Genomic DNA, 16,764 nt, shown 5'->3' with positions numbered 1-16,764 from the left:
TGTAACTTCTAGGACGTAAGTAATTAATGATGTGGACTTCATTTAAAACTTCTATTATTGATGCAAGCCTAAATTATTTGTACACAAGGTTTCATTAAGACTATTTTTTCTTTTATTTCAGAACTAAGTTTCGAGTATTTTACAAATTTAGTACATGATTGTTCCTTAAAAAACTGAAGAGAAACAAACTATTAAAATAACAAACGGATAAATAGTTTATTCACACTACAAATCCACAAAAATAAGGATGGTTTACAGGGTCCCATGTGGATTCAAGACGTATCCGTTAAGTCAATAAAATTGGCTGGAGTGAGTTTATTCTTGTGAAGAAAGGGTCAAAGGAACGTCTGTATCGAAATGTGAGTTTAACGGCGTTATGGGAAGGAAATCTACGTGTTAAACGGCAACCTGACTAACGTGTCAAATCTGTCGATCGGGTTTACGTGGATGCACATCTCTTCAGACCCACCGCTCATCGTATGTACCAGCGTCCTTTCCTAGATAATCTCATGGTTTTTCCGTCAATTCAACGATTTCCTTTAGGACAGGTGAAATACCCAAATCACCCTTTCTCCTTCTCCCCCACACTTCTCTCTGCGCATTTGGGCATATTCTTCAAACCGATCCCTTATCTCCCACCTGCCCTAGGAAAATTCCCCCAAAACGGAACGCATTCAAAAGGCCAGAAGTTTGGGAGATAAAGGGAGTGTGTGTGTGTGTCTTTGGGAGTTGGTTTGGTTTTTGAGATCAAAACTGACTTGATATTTAAGGTAATTATCACATCTTCGCTCCATATCTCTGGTGCTTTTCGATATCTTTTCTTGATTTGATTCGTTCTTCGATAGGGTAACCGCCAGTATTTGCCATTTTGGACCATTTTGTTCCGTCTGTTTCAGATTTCGATCGCAAATTTCGATCTATCGGTATTTTCTTTTACTTCGTATCTCTTGTTTCTAATTTTTTTTTTCATGTAGACGTATGTGGGGTTATCTGATCTTTTGAAAAAAGACGTGATCTTTTCATGTTGATGTGATTAGTTTTGACTTTTATTATGATTGATTCTGGGTCCATTTTGTTTAAACGTGTACATCTATACTCAAAAAATGGACGTACGTACATTGCAATTTAGAGATCATAATGAATCAGTTTGTTGTTCTATCGATCTTTTTATGATATATTATGATCTGCAAACCTGCATTTGATCCGAATCTTTGACCTTTTACTTGGTTGCTTACGGGGTAATTTTAATTGCTGTTTGGGTAATAAATTCACGAGACGATAAGATTTTTCCGAGCCCTCTGCTAAGGTGCATTTTTGAATAATCTAATTTGAGATCGAAACTATGCTCTTTGATGATAAGAAGCCAAATTATGAGAATTAAATGTTGATATTTCAATAGTGTGCAGTTTCATAACTATTTACATCTACAACTGCTGGCATCGCACTCGTTTGTAATTCATACAATATGTGGCTTTAATAGATTTTGTCTTTGAAAATCAGTCCATAATATGATTTTTGTCTCTGCTTGGACTTTGTCCTCGGTTATGTTACATGGCTCAAAGATCCTGGTATTTTTGACACTTTTACTTTCGGATTTTGCCTTCTTATTAACTGAATAAGATCAGATTTTAACGAGGAGTTTGATAGCATGTTTTTAAACTGCGGATATATGTGTGGGCCCAAACTAATCTTTTGATTCATAAAGAGGATCGTGTCAGCAGCATGAGGAAAACAATGTAAAGTACAAAGTACATACTTGATGATGCATCATTTTTTCTGTTTCATCTTCTTTTTTTATAGTTTCTCAAAAATTAAAGTCTCTTTGGTGAAAGTTTTGTTTAAAACATTTCCATTATGTTTCATCTTTCCAAGAGTTGGTAAGTGCACTTCATTTTTAATAAATCCAGTGTTGCCATGTAAAATTTGATAAATTTCATGACTTGTGATATCTTGGTTTGTATTGCCAGCTGATTTTTTTTTTTTTTACTTGGAAAATAATCCATGATCTTAATTACATGTTTAAAGATTTTCTTACTTGCAGGCGACTCAGTCTACTAGTTTCATTGTTGCTGTGTTCTTCCAAATATGTGATGGCGCGTTTGTGAATGTGATCTTTATCCAGTTTGTTTACAGTAAACATGGCGATGATGGCAGTTGTTTGATGAACCCTTATCTTTAAGATTGTCTTAATCATTATAGTTAACAAGTATTATAGTAGTGCTGTAAAAAGTGTCTGTAGCTAGTGATGGATCAGATAAATTTACTTCACAGTCAAAGAAAAAACCTCCAAGGTCCAGGTGGCAAGTCCTCAACAAGTGGGTCCTCCAAAGATCTATGGCTAGCAGTGCATGGAGGGTCTGTGGTAGATGTAGATTCAGCCTTGGTCTCACTGAAGAAAAATGGAGGAAACATCAATTCAAGAAACACTTTTGGCCTTACCCCTCTTCATATTGCAACATGGAGAAATCACATTCCAATTATCAGAAGACTACTAGCTGCTGGTGCAGACCCTAATGCCAGGGTACATCTATCTTCTCATCTTTTAGATATCAGATGAAAAGTTTAACAACTTTTTCAATCTTCAGGATGGAGAATCTGGATGGAGTAGCCTTCATCGGGCGTTACATTTTGGTCATTTGGCTGTTGCTAGTATTCTTCTTAAGTCAGAAGCCTCTGTTGCAATTGAAGATTCCAAGTCAAGAACACCTGTTGACCTTCTCTCTGGGCCTGTTGTACAGGCTAATGGCAATGGAGATGGTTCAGGTAGTCCAACAAAGAACAAACACATCCTTATAATAAATATTACTCCATTGATACAATTTCCTGAAGGAATGTTTGTTGTGCATTTTCAGTGGTGACAGAGCTGTACAGTTGGGGTAGCGGTGTTAATTATCAACTTGGGACTGGAAATGCTCACATACAGAAGCTCCCATGCAAGGTTGACTCACTTCATGGATCCTTCATCAAGTCCATTTCTTCAGCCAAGTTTCATAGTGTTGCTGTGAGTGCTGATGGTGAAGTTTTCACTTGGGGATTTGGTCGCGGTGGTCGCCTTGGCCACCCTGATTTTGACATCCATAGTGGTCAGGCGGCAGTCATAACTCCTAGACAGGTAACATCCGGATTAGGGGCCCGCAGGGTCAAGGGAATTGCAGCTGCTAAACATCATACAGTTGCTGTCACAGAGGGTGGTGAGGTCTTCACCTGGGGTTCCAACCGAGGTAATTACTTACTTTTTTACCCTAAAACAAATACAGACAGACTGATTAATTAATAATTATATGATGATTTTTGCAGAGGGTCAACTTGGTTATACTTCTGTTGATACTCAAGCAACCCCAAGAAGAGTTAGCTCATTAAAGTCAAAGATAGTTGCTATTGCTGCAGCAAACAAGCACACTGCTGTTGTTTCTGATTCGGGTGAGGTTTTCACTTGGGGTTGCAATAAAGAAGGTCAACTTGGTTATGGAACTTCAAACTCTGGCTCAAATTACACCCCGAGGCTCGTTGAGTATTTGAAAGGAAAAGTTTTCATTCGTGTGTCAGCAGCCAAGTATCACACTGTGGTTTTAGGAGCCGATGGAGAGGTATGTATTTTTAGAAAATAAAAAAAAAAGAATGAAAATTGTTGCAGTGATTATAATTTTCCAGGTTTTTTTTTTTTTTTTTTCTTCAGGTATTTACTTGGGGTCATCGGCTTGTAACTCCAAGACGTGTAGTTGTTGCAAGGATTTTGAAAAAAGTTGGAAGCACTCCTTTAAAGTTTCACCGGTCAGAACGCCTTCATGTGGTTTCAATTGCTGCAGGGATGATGCATAGCATGGCTCTTACCCATGATGGTGCATTGTTCTATTGGGTGTCTTCTGATCCTGATCTTAAATGTCAACAGGTCCATCATCATCATCATCATCCATCATCCATCATCATGCCTCTCTTATTCATTGTTTCTTTGATGTAGTTATACGGGCTTTGCGGGAAAAGTATGGTTAGTGTGTCTGCTGGAAAGTACTGGACAGCTGGAGTTACAGCATCCGGTGATGTTTACATGTGGGATGCAAAGAAAAGAAAAGACGAAGCTCCGGTCATAACTCGATTACATGGCATCAAAAGGGCTACTTCAGTTTCAGTTGGTGAAACACATCTGTTGGTGATTAGTTCTCTCTATCATCCTCCATATTCTCTCAAGGCTCCAGATACCCCTCGGTGTTTAAAGAAAAAACTAAGTGATGATTTAAGCGAGCTGGATGAAGATTTTGCTTATAATGATATTGAAATTGATGAAAAGACATCAAGTATAGAAAAGAGTAACAGTGAAAACGGAAGTAAGCAAATACCAAGTCTGAAAAGTCTTTGTGAGAAAGTGGCAGCCGAGCATTTGGTGGAGCCAAGAAGTGCTTTACAACTTGTTGAAATTGCCGACTCACTAGAGGCACATGATTTAAAGAAGCATTGCGAGGTGGTGCCCATTTTGAGCTTTTGTTAATTTAAAGGGTATTTTAGACAATTGAACCCCTCTTGATAACTTTTGCAGGAAATTGTGATACGTAATCTTGACTATGTTCTTACGGTTTCGACACATGCAGTTGCTAGTGCTTCACTGGATGTTCTTGTGAATCTTGAAAAATCTTTGGATTCAAAGTCATCTGAAGCATGGAGTTATCGTAGGCTTCCAACCCCAACAGCCACTTTTCCTGCTGTTGTTAACAGTGAAGAGGATGATAGTGACAATGAGTTTCTCAGGACTCGTGATAACAGCAATGGTGGAAACATGGGTTCTCACAAGGAAAGAAGCCAAAGATTTGATAGCTTTTTACATCCATATGATGATGCGAATCAACAAGTTGGCAAGCATGTTCGGGCTTTAAGAAAAAAATTGCAGCAGATTGAGATATTGGAGGAAAAAAGAGCCAAAGGTTATCAACTCGATAGCCAACAGATTACAAAACTTGAGACACGACCAGTGTTGGAGAAGTCACTTATTGAGCTTGGTGTTCCTGTTGAAACGATTCAAGCAAAGTCAACTTCCCCGGTTGACCAGGGAACCAAAAAACAGAAGAGAAAGAGCAGAAGAAAGTCAACACAAGGGGAAGAGGCACCTGGTAGCCATGAATCTGATGCTAAATTGAACACAGTCAAGGGTTTCTTACCTTCTGAAGCTTCTCATGTTGACCACAAGGTATAACTGGATCTACATTGAACATATTTAGGACACATACATATTACATATATACATATGCCCTTAACATGGATACTTGTAATTCACAGGAGAAGGAGATAGATGACAAGGGCAAAACAGTGAATCTGGTTATCGAGGTGTCACCTAATAGCAACTCAAAGAAAGATCTTGCAAGCTCAAAAAACCGGAACACATCATCATCATCGTCATCATCATCAACATCATCAAAGAAGAAAAACAGGAAAGGCGGGCTTTCAATGTTCTTAAGTGGTGCTCTTGATGACACCCCAAAGATCGTTGCACCTCTTCCACCACCTTCACCAAAAAATGAGGGCCCCGCATGGGGGGGCACAAGTATTTCAAAGGGACCCAGTCCCACTTCTCTTCGTGAGATACAAGATGAGCAGGAAAAAACCATGGGAAGTAAGCCCATGTCCATTGCTAAAAAGAAAGATCAGTTGGAGGTTTTAGATGTGAAAACAAGTGGAAAACTCTCATTGAGTTCGTTTCTGCCATCAAACTCGAACCCCGTGGGTCCCAACCTGACCCCTCACATGCCAGATGTCGAAAAAAGCACCCCTCCTTGGGTTTCGGTTTCTTCAGGGACCCCACCTCTTGGTATAGGTATTGGTAGCAGGCCGTCTCTCAGGGGGATTCAGTTGCAAGAGGTGTGACACCAACATCATTTCTGTTTCTTCCATGCTTTTATTCTTGAAAATAAAATTTGATTTTGTATGATATATATATTCATTCAGGAGAAAAAGCAACAGACGTTATCACACAGTCCTAAAACAAGAACGACTGGGTTTGCTGTGAGCAGCGGTCAGGGTTCACCGTCCGATTCAGGTGGTGGTGGTGGTGGTGTGAACCGGTGGTTCAAGCCGGAGGTTGAAGCTCCGTCTTCTATAAGGTCAATTCAGATAGAGGAGAAGGCTATGAAGGATCTTAAACGTTTTTATAGCAGCGTTAAGGTTGTCAAGAATCAGTTTTAGAACAAGGGTGGGTGGGTGGGTGGGTTTATTTAAAATAGCAGCTCTGGTCTGGTTTGGCCTTTTTATAAAAATTTAACGGATCATTCTGGTGTCATGTTTCTTTCTGTAAATCAACTGTAGATATTTCGTTGTACATTAATTTCAGATTCTCTTCAAGTAGAATCCTTCAAATTGCATTCAGTTTGTTCTAGGGAGAGAGAGTTGGTGGATTCTTAGCGCTAACGACAACATCCTTAAACCTGATTTATGAACCTCTCTTTTAGGGAGTTAAGGCTGTAAATGGCATAAACTTGTAACATTTACCCTTTTGGGGTGCACATTCATCGTTTTCTTCATATTCTATTATAATTCACAACATTATTTTTTTTGGAACTTGATATCTGCACAAGAAAAGTTGAGAACATGTTCTACATAGGAGGTACAAAACATTTTAAGGTTTTGTGATATTGGGCTTGTGATATTGGGCTAGTAACAGTAAAGGGTGTGGTGCTATGGAAATATCATGACAAAGACCCTCCAAAAGTGTTTCATATCGTATCTATTTGGGCCCAGTATAGTTTTAAAGATCCATTTAGTCACAACCAAATGACCCAATAATCTATTAAAAAACTAATTTATCTTTCTTCCATCTATATAACCCAATTAAATCTAAATATTCATTCCCATTAATAATCCAATTCAAATCAATTATTTTATTAAAAAATATAACTTATAAATCCTTTTCATTATATTAAAATGTTTAAAGAATTAATTTTCTTTTGGAATTAATGATTTATAACAAAAAATAAAATAATCCACTGTAGATTCAAATAAAACTTTGGAAAAACATGCTAGTTGAAAAAAAAACAAACCCGAAAAGGTTAAAAATAAAGAATGAGATTGGATGTGAAAATATTACTATTTATAAATAAAAATAAATAATAAATGTTGATAATTTTTATATAATTTAAAATTAGATAACTATAGGTTTTTTGAAACAATAATTATTATTAAAAAAATAGTATTCAAATGTTTTCGCAAAGATAATAATGAGGATATATAATAAAATATCTCACAACCAAGAGCTTATGCACCAAACCGGTTGGATAACTAACTATAGGAATCTGTGAACATTACTAATATCCATTGCACTCTATTGAAATCCACCTTAACTAAAAGACAATCGAATCTTTGTGATAACATCCTTATCTCTTTTGTCTCTAAATATAATCTCTTGTTTTGTTTTGTTTCTATTTTAGTTTAATTGAATTTTAACAAATCCCCCATTTACTTTACTATTCATAGTTTAATTAATAACTAAATTATCATATCTGAATCATTCTCATTCCCTTTTTATTCGAAACCTAGTCTTACTACAACTATACTGTTGCACATGTAGGTATACTGGCTAGTGTGTGTTAAAGTTTAGCTGTGATAGAATTAGTTTGTATATATTTAAAACTTCACTAATACTTTTTATATAGTTAACCACACATCAACTTCCATTACATTTTTAAGTCATTCGGGATTGCAAAATGGATTAAACATTGTTTGGGAAACACTTATACAAACACTTAATGCACTATTTCAATTAAATTTAACGGTTTGTTTAAAACTGATCAGGAAGGCTATTTTTAACTAAAGAGTATTTTTAGTTAAACATTTTCACAAGTATAGAGACAATAGAGCTTTTTAATGTTTTTTAGTATTGACTTATATTATAATATGAATTTAATATTATTCCAAGTTTGATACACAATTATATATAAAATAGACATGAAATCAAATGTTTTTACCATCGATCACTTGCTTTAAATTCTCATTTCATGATTGTATTTTCGTTTAGTCATTTAAAAGATCCCTTATTGTTGCTTTATGGATTGACTTATGTAGGATTTTCTTCAGTCATTGAAGGATATTCAGATGCTAATTGGATTGCAAATATTAAGGATCAATCTTCTACAAGTGTTTAGGTGTTCCTTATTAGCGGAGGTGCCATTTCATGGGCTTCCAAGAAACAAAAAATGCATCACAAATTCAACTATGGAATTTGAATTTATAGACCTTGTAGCGGTTGGAAAAAAACCAGTATGGTTAATGAATTTGATCTATGAAAGTCCTCTACGGATAAAGCCTATATTAATCGTCTCTATAAGTTGTGATAGTGCTACCATCTTGGCAAAAATCATACAATCAAGTGTATAATAGAAAGTCGCGATATATGGGTGTTAGGCATAGTATGGTAAGTGAGCTCATTATTCATGGTATAATTTCTATAGAGTTTTTTCGATTTCAACATAATTTAGCTGATCAATTGATGAAGGGGTTAGCTAGAGACTTGGTAAAGAAGTCAGTTATAGTGATGTGTTTAAGGCGTACTTGATATCTCTATGGGTGAGATACCCAATTCCCTTCTAATATAATGTTAGAAGTTGAATTAAATATGGAAAGTTTACTTATGGAGAATGGATCAAATTTATGTTATTACATCCTAAGGTATGTGCTTATGACATATGGAGCTAAATTAGGTTAATTAAGTTCTTAATAGTTATTTTGAAAAAGTGCATTAACAGGTGCATGATGTAAAAGGACTACGTATATGAGTGTGAAGTGTTGCTACTTCAGGAAGCTTGGGCTAGGGTTTTATGGACTTATAAATGGATAGGACATATTACTGTAATAGTGTTAAGTATGAAACATTAGATATTATGTTTAACTTATATGTATAGTATCTTTATTACTCAAATAAGTTGAAGGGTTGAATCCTTAGGACACCCTGATTCTCGAGTATTTGGCATGCATATTATACTAATGTGAAAATTCAATCTTTAAGATATTTTCATATATACATGAGTTTGGTTTCATGTTTACTTTTAGTTAATTGGGGATTACACTAAAATTGGGGGGGGGGGGGGGGGGGGGGGAGGGGGGATGTTGGTGATTTTAATGTTATCAACATATTTTAGTGTAGTTATTAGTATCGAGATATGTTGAGCTCCATTTACTCAACAAAACAGGAGGTGCGGGGTGTACAGTCAGAGTGATAAATGTCAACTCCGGAATACAAGGGTCCGGGCGCAGCCCCCCCTGGGTGTAGGGTTCCAAGGTATTGTACCCTTGGTGGGGTCTAGAGGCATGCCCCTAGCGGGGGTCTAAGGAGCAAAGTCTCAGGCGATGGTTCCATATGTTGTGGGCACATTCTAATAGATGAGTAAATGAATTTCATATATCATGGACACATTCTAAAAAGATTTCTATATCAGGAAAAACTCCAACCATGCATCTCCTGCCAAAAACAGGTTATGACATCATGACGATGCCAGATTCAGTTATGTATAAATAACCATATTTCTAACCATCATTTTGGCTTCAAAACTACATTTAACAACCATTAACTACCTTTCCATCCAGTATAAGAACATATTGCATGTTCTAGAAAATTGGTTACATTCTCTACACTCGAAATTTGTTCATTAGATTTTCTTTATCTCATCAAACACAAAATAGCAAGGCACTTTCTGTGTTTCGAATTTAGAAGTAGCCTGACTTCTAATTGTCATTTTTGGATTATCCCAAATCTGATTTCTTGCTACCTCAAACTATAGGTTGAAATCACAGATTTTGGAAAGTGATTGTAATCACGATCTTTAAAATTATCCAAATATATTGATGTTCTCAAGACCAAAAATTATTACAAATCTTTTGTTTTAGTATTTATGATTTTAGTAATATGTAAATCTTTTGTTTGTTCAAATAGTTTTTATTTTAGATTAAATAACATTTTTGGATTAATTTTATAAATTCTTTATAAACAAAATATCCAACCAATCATAACTATATTTAAAATTTTGAACATTTATAAATCACTGTTATCCAAATTTTGTTTAATGTACATGTAGTTGATTAATTTGTTTTTAAAGAAGTTAAAGATTTTGTTGATATTTCCACAACACCTTTGATTCATCAAGCATTAGACTTTGGCCTTGACAACAAACGGTTATGGTGTTTAAAAGAAATTTCCTAGTTTCACTTTTATAACCTAAATGTTAATCTCGTCTGGATTTTTGGTTTTTCAAAAATTCTGCTTTATTGACTAGATGAACATTTATTAATCCAATTAATTACTTAACAAAAACAAGATCAAAAAACTGATAAACAAGTGCGGAATCAACATCTTTTGTTGTTCATATAAAAACCAAACTATGACCGGGGAAGATGTTGACTCAATCAAACTGACTTGCAAAGGAAAGGTGTATGATACATATAACTACTAAGTATTGATCCGGTGGAGGAGAAGAAACATGACGCCGCTGATGAAACTAAGTCTACGGTGGCGCCACTACATCTGAATCCTTAGCAATACTACTACGAAAACTATGAAATTCCCTATTATGCATATGAGATTTAAAATTTTATCAACAAAAAACCGAGAGAAATAAATCAAGTGGTAAAGCAACAAAGCTTTCATGATTCCATGTGTTTAAGTCTTCTTTTAAGGACTTCCCAAGCCTTTTCTTGTGTTTTGCCCATATTTACTAAGAAGTAAGGAGTATGAATATCAATGAATAATATTTTCAGTCGATGAATAAAAAGTTACCCATGGAAGAATAGACTCCCTTTTTTATATCACAATGTATATGTTATTACAATAAGATAACAATAAAAACCATTTCAAAGTTTATAAATCAAATTAAATCAAATCAAATCATTTTATTAAAAAGAAGAAGAGAGATAAAAAAAGATATTGGTCCAATCTCAGTCCAAATAAAGGCTAGTGTTTGAAGGTCATAACTAAAAACAATTGGACCGTGTAAATGGAGGACATTACCCAATCGAAAATAAACCCAATATGACAAATCGAGTGTGCATTGTGCAAGTGCAAGCGACACTGTGCAATAAAAGTTGATGCGACTCATATGCTAACCATGGAGATTTAAAGATGAAGCCACCCGTTTCTTCTCCATCACGTTCCATTAGGGCGCGCAAATAAAAAATCATATGCAACAAGATTGCAAGAATATGGTAAAAGAAATACATTAAGGCACGTAAATGAAAAGGCATAAGAAGCAATCGATTTCCTAGATATTTAAAAGATACGTGTTTTATTAAGTTGGATGAAGAAGAGTAGGGAACTTAACCAATATATATTACTTACATAAATAATAAATGACATCAAACCTGAAAATCCACACATTCTAAAACAGGTTTAAAGCTAAAGGAAAAGCTTACTTCAAACATGAAAATTGGAAAGTAAATGAGAGGGGAGAATAAAGGTACACAAAGTAGATGAGACATGAGATGAGTATTTTTTTAATTAGAAAAAATATTTCCTAAAATGAACACAACATTTGGACGTATTTTGGGTATAGAGGACAACACCATGAGATTTAGAAACTCAAATTTCCTTTTGCCAAGTAGGTCCACCCATGTTTGACTTTTGTGAGATAATTAATTAATTATGTCTTGTGAAGTAATTTGTAATGGATATGGATTAACCAAAGAACATCGATTCCAATTGAGTGAATATATGTTTTAAATACATGAAAGACTATGGTCTATGGATTGCATGTGTAAAATGATCATATGTTAAATGTAATGGGAAAAAATGTCTTAGATGCCGATTGGTGATTTTTAATGGTTTTCATCGTTAATATTCATTCTCATCGCTATTCAATAATAACATTTATATTTTACAGGGATTATAAAGACATCCATCGTAAATAAAAAGGAAACAATATTTAGATTTAAAGTATCCCGAATTCCCGATAGAACACACATTTTTAAAAACTCAGTAGCCGGCACTATTTATTTTTTAAAATTATATTTTTTTATCCATTTATTTTTTAAAAGTTGTCACTTTATCTTTTCTATTTTGATTTTCACCCCTTTCATTTTGTATATTTTCATATTTATCATTCATACTATACACAATTTAATTTTTCTTAATAATATTAGTTTATTAACTTAAAAAAATTTATTTTTACGTGTTTATATTTATATACGTGTCGGTATAAATTTGCGCTAGTTAATGTTTCGACATAAATTTAGTAATTTCTTTCATTAATTAAAAAAAAACTTACTTACTATTTTTATATACGTGTCAGTATAAATTTGGATTTGTCTATATTTCGACGTAAACTTTATTTTATTTTCCATGCTTATTTGTATATACATTTCTTATATATGAGTCGGGTCATATATAATACGTTTTTCATTATTTGAACTTCCTTTTGTTAACTTTAAAAACAAAGAGCTTACTTATTTATTTTTATGTACGTGTCGTTATAAATTCATATTTATCTATGTTTCGATGCAATTTTTATTTTATTTTTCATGATTATTTTTATATATATTTCTTACGTATGAGTGTGGTCACATATAATGCGTTTTTTATTATTTAAACTTCCGTTTGTTAACTTCAAAAAAGTGATCTCACTTATCTATTTTTATGTACGTGTTAGTATAAATTTTAGTTGTTTTACATTTTCATGCTTATATTTATGTACATTTCTTACGTTTGAATTTGGTCACATATAATATGTTTTCATTCGACGATATATATATATATATATATATATATATATATATATATATATCCATCAATAAATGTAACGGTGCCTAATTTTTATTAATACAATCGTCAAAATTTAATTTATAAAACGAATTGGCACCTCCAAAACGCGTACCAGAACAAAATCCTAGTTATAATTAATAATAAGTTAAGAATAGTGATCCTCATAACCGAAACAAACTCGGTACTTTGCACTTTAATATTCATTATAAATATTACAAACTTTAATTTTTGGTTTTACACAATTTAAAAAACTCAAAAAATAAACTAGGATGACCATGATACCAAACCGGTACCAAGCATGTATCGACCCATTCTACTATGTTCGTCCACCACGGCACCACCTATTCGTCATAAAAATAAAAACAAGATAAGATACATTAATTATGTGATGTAGATGAAGTAATTTGAAAGGTTACGTTAAATGGGTATATGTAGCTATATATATGCTACCTTGATACATACATATATAAGTATAGCAACAGCCTTTACAATTCAGTCGTCTATAAATACCACCTACTCTTGAGTCTTGTCCCATAACTCCTTTCCGCTCCTTCCATTCATGTAAGTTGCATTGCATTCTCTCTTTACTCTTCTTTGTCTAACAATCTTTCAAGAAGCAGGGGGCTGAATGGGTGTATATGTTTGTGCTTTGTGTTACAAATGGTTTATGATTTTTAATTAGCTTTTGATGGTCACTGTTCTTCTATTTGTTTAAGCAAATATTTAATTGTGATCGAGTGTTAAGTCATCGTGTTTATATTAAAAAACAATTACATTGTGTGATTGAAGTTGATAAGAAATGGCGAAACTCTTTTTGTGTGTTTTCACAATTCTGGCAATATGTTCTTGGGCTACGGCTACCATCGCTGAATCCGACATAAAATACAAAGATCCGAAACAACCATTAGGTGTTCGAATAAGGGACTTGATGAACAGGATGACGTTGGAAGAAAAGATCGGTCAAATGACGCAGATTGATAGTAGTCTAGCTACACTAGAAGTAATGCGGAATTTCTCCATAGGTAATTTTTGAAATTTGTCAATAGTTTTTTCGTATTAAATACCTTAAATCCATTGTAAAGGTTACGTTTTTATTTTTTTTTAACGAGTCTTGGATCTTCCGTAGGGAGTTTATTGACCACTGCATCGACCCCTTCAACACAAGACCCTCCAGAGGCATGGATTAATATGGTAAACAATTTCCAAAGAGAATCGTTGTCTACTCGTTTGGGTATACCGCTGATGTATGGAATTGATGCTGTCCATGGCAATAGTAAAGTTTACAATGCCACCATTTTCCCACATAATATTGGCCTTGGAGTAACTAGGCAAGTGGAAGTTTGTTTTGTTTAACGTTTGAATCCTTTTTAAACAGTTTTTTTTTTTCTTTAATAATGGGATTTCTTTTTGGCATGTGGAATAGGGACGTTGAATTGGTGAAGAAAATTGGAGTTGCGACTGCCCTTGAAGTTCGAGCAACTGGCATCAACTATGCCTTTGCACCTTGTGTTGCGGTATGTAGAGATCCAAGATGGGGTCGTTGCTTCGAGAGCTTTAGTGAAGATCCTAATATTGTTCGAGCCATGACTGAGATCATACCTGGACTTCAAGGAAGCATTCCTAGCGATGGTCGATTAGGTGTTCCTTTTGTTAGCGGACAGTAAGTATTCATTCACAAGCCCTCCTGCCAGCTCACTAGGATTCTTTGTGGCTTGTGTTCTTTTTTCATAGCGTTCATATCGTGGATTAATTGGGTTTAACACTTTTCATTTTACAGAGAAAAGGTTGCATCTTGCGCCAAACACTATGTGGGTGATGGTGGAACGACAAAAGGCATCAATGCGAACAATACCGTCATAGATTTTCATGGTCTATTGAGCATTCATATGCCACCGTACTTTGATGCAGTACGGAAGGGTGTTACAACCATCATGATTTCTTACTCTAGCTTGAACGGAGTCAAAATGCATAGAAATACTCCACTTATAACTGGATTTCTAAAGAACACTCTCAAATTCAGAGTATAAAGAACTCGTTTTTAATTTCTCCTATTCTTTTCAAGATCTTGGTTTCATATACATAAAGATGTTTTCATGTTTTATTATTGGATGTTTTGTAGGGATTTGTGATCTCCGATTTTATGGGTATTGACCAGCTGACAAATCCGCCTCATGCTAATTACACTTCATCGATTCAACAAAGCATTATGGCTGGCATAGACATGGTGGGTTGAATAATATGAATACCGTTATTTTCAAACACAAGTTTAGACTTTGTTTTTTTTTTTTTTTTCGTTTTATTTAGTCAAACGTTTTGCAGGCCATGATTGGCTCCAACTACATTGATTTCATCGATGGGATGACTTTTCTTGTGAAGAACAATTCCATCCCAATGAGTCGGATTGATGATGCAGTAAAGAGGATTCTACGCGTCAAGTTCGTGATGGGTCTGTTTGAGAACCCATTCACAGATCTAAGCATGGCAAAATACCTTGGAGAACAGGTTAATTGCAGTTATTGTTTTGAATTTGTTAATTCTCTTATTAGGAAGACACTAAGAACATATAATTTGATGCTAATTTCTTTCATAAACAAACAGGATCATCGAGATTTGGCTAGGGAGGCGGTAAGGAAATCTTTAGTCTTGCTAAAGAACGGTAAATCTGTCAACCAACCGATGCTTCCTCTTCCAAAAAAGTTGACTAAAATCTTGGTAGCCGGAACCCATGCCGATGACATTGGCTATCAGTGTGGTGGTTGGACCATTGAATGGGCTGGGAAAAGTGGCAATACAACAAGTGGTGTGCAATCTGTGTTTCCCTCTTTTTTTACATATGCATAAATTATAATAAGCTACATGAAAGTAATTAGTTTTCACGATGGAAATAAACAACAGGTACGACAATTTTATCTGCTGTGAAAAACATAGTTGACCCTACAACCCAAGTATTGTATGTAGAGAACCCGACTCCTGATTTTATCAAGTCAAACAACTTCTCATACGCCATTGTGGTGACGGGTGAGTACCCGTACTCGGAGTCAGCCGGAGACAGCCAGAATCTAACGATACCAGAACCTGGGCCCACAACCATCATGAACGTGTGTGTGTCGGTGAAGTGTGTCGTTGTCCTAATCTCGGGTAGACCCGTTGTGATCGAACCTTATGTTCCTATCATGGATGCTTTGGTGGCTGCATGGCTTCCGGGGACCGAAGGCCAAGGTGTTGCAGATGTTTTATTTGGTGATTATGGTATTACGGGAAAACTAGCAAATACTTGGTTCAAGACTGTTGATCAGCTCCCGATGAATGTTGGCGACTCACATTATGACCCGTTGTATCCGCTCGGATATGGGCTTACAACTGAACCTACCAACCGAGATTAGAAGTCAGATATATGGCAAGGATTGAATTTATTGGGTTGTGTAACTTTATGTTATTACTGATATCTGTTAATTAATGTGTGTGTGTATACCGACTTGTACATTTGGTCTATGTTTCATCCAGTAGTCTAGCCCATTCCCCTTGACTCCTAAGAATGTGCATATGTATATTTTATTAATACAAGATATCAGATTTAGTACGCGTGCAATAATCACTTATCAAAGAGTCGTTAATAATGTGTCATGGAAGTAGAGGGGCAAGAACGGGACACGGATATTTTTTTATCTGGAAAATAATTGAAATCCGTATAGGATAAATCTAATCCACCAGTTACAAATTGAATGGATCCTAGCGGGTGATAAGAAATTTTCACCTGATAACTTCTATCTGGAAATAAGATGTTACGGTTAAACATAAAAAACAAAATTTTAAAATAAACGGCTATATTGATGTTATACTTGCCGTTTAGACATTCAAAATGAGCAACGTGTTCAAAATCTCCAATTAGATATTACTTGATGTTTTTTTTTGGTAGTTTCCTGCTAGTCCTTTTCCAATTTAAATAAAATTCCGGTGTTCTAAAAAATACTTTGGACCGGATAAAAACAATAAATGATTTTAGGTTTCGAAAATTATAATCATGGTTTTTCTTTAGCATGTTA

The 16,764-nt window shown here is 34.9% G+C and overlaps 2 protein-coding genes across 4 annotated transcripts; both read left to right on the top strand.

Annotated features, from left to right (window-relative positions):
• Positions 1 to 475: 475 nt before the first annotated feature.
• On the top strand, positions 476 to 6,540 carry LOC145032503 (ankyrin repeat family protein / regulator of chromosome condensation (RCC1) family protein). Of its 3 annotated transcripts, none has more exons than XM_078981330.1 (11): positions 476 to 770; positions 846 to 923; positions 2,042 to 2,521; positions 2,586 to 2,763; positions 2,853 to 3,221; positions 3,298 to 3,587; positions 3,677 to 3,889; positions 3,959 to 4,456; positions 4,532 to 5,176; positions 5,266 to 5,844; positions 5,932 to 6,540. In XM_078981330.1, the coding sequence occupies exons 3-11, from the start codon at positions 2,246 to 2,248 to the stop codon at positions 6,166 to 6,168; spliced, it is 3,285 nt and encodes a 1,094-aa protein (XP_078837456.1). In that variant the 5' UTR covers positions 476 to 770; positions 846 to 923; positions 2,042 to 2,245; the 3' UTR covers positions 6,169 to 6,540. The 3 variants fall into 3 exon arrangements, with proteins under 3 accessions (XP_078837456.1, XP_078837457.1, XP_078837458.1); XM_078981331.1 differs by having other exon boundaries at positions 2,026 to 2,521; XM_078981332.1 differs by lacking the exon at positions 846 to 923.
• A 6,660-nt stretch (positions 6,541 to 13,200) lies between these two features.
• On the top strand, positions 13,201 to 16,266 carry LOC145029291 (uncharacterized). Its single transcript, XM_078977873.1, has 9 exons — positions 13,201 to 13,282; positions 13,511 to 13,743; positions 13,848 to 14,049; positions 14,145 to 14,381; positions 14,499 to 14,742; positions 14,841 to 14,945; positions 15,041 to 15,223; positions 15,320 to 15,521; positions 15,617 to 16,266. Exons 2-9 carry the CDS (start codon positions 13,521 to 13,523, stop codon positions 16,102 to 16,104), a joined length of 1,884 nt encoding a protein of 627 aa, XP_078833999.1. The 5' UTR covers positions 13,201 to 13,282; positions 13,511 to 13,520; the 3' UTR covers positions 16,105 to 16,266.
• Positions 16,267 to 16,764: the final 498 nt, after the last annotated feature.

The sequence above is a fragment of the Lactuca saligna genome, chromosome 2 (assembly GCF_052625555.1).
Source record: "Lactuca saligna cultivar CGN05327 chromosome 2, ASM5262555v1, whole genome shotgun sequence".
NCBI lineage: Eukaryota > Viridiplantae > Streptophyta > Magnoliopsida > Asterales > Asteraceae > Lactuca > Lactuca saligna.
The sequence above is the reverse complement of the archived record's forward strand: the minus strand, read 5'-3'. Positions and strand labels throughout refer to the sequence as shown.

Excerpts from the sequence above, each read along its gene's own strand:
- LOC145032503 (XM_078981332.1), top strand. The coding sequence starts at position 2,246 with ATGGATCAGATAAATTTACTTCACAGTCAAAGAAAAAACCTCCAAGGT. Across the intron at positions 2,522-2,585 it reads GTGCAGACCCTAATGCCAGG|GATGGAGAATCTGGATGGAG; the intron begins GTACATCTATCT and ends TTCAATCTTCAG. Across the intron at positions 5,177-5,265 it reads CTTCTCATGTTGACCACAAG|GAGAAGGAGATAGATGACAA; the intron begins GTATAACTGGAT and ends TGTAATTCACAG.
- LOC145029291 (XM_078977873.1), top strand. The coding sequence starts at position 13,521 with ATGGCGAAACTCTTTTTGTGTGTTTTCACAATTCTGGCAATATGTTCT. Across the intron at positions 14,050-14,144 it reads ATTGGCCTTGGAGTAACTAG|GGACGTTGAATTGGTGAAGA; the intron begins GCAAGTGGAAGT and ends CATGTGGAATAG. Across the intron at positions 14,743-14,840 it reads AGAACACTCTCAAATTCAGA|GGATTTGTGATCTCCGATTT; the intron begins GTATAAAGAACT and ends GATGTTTTGTAG.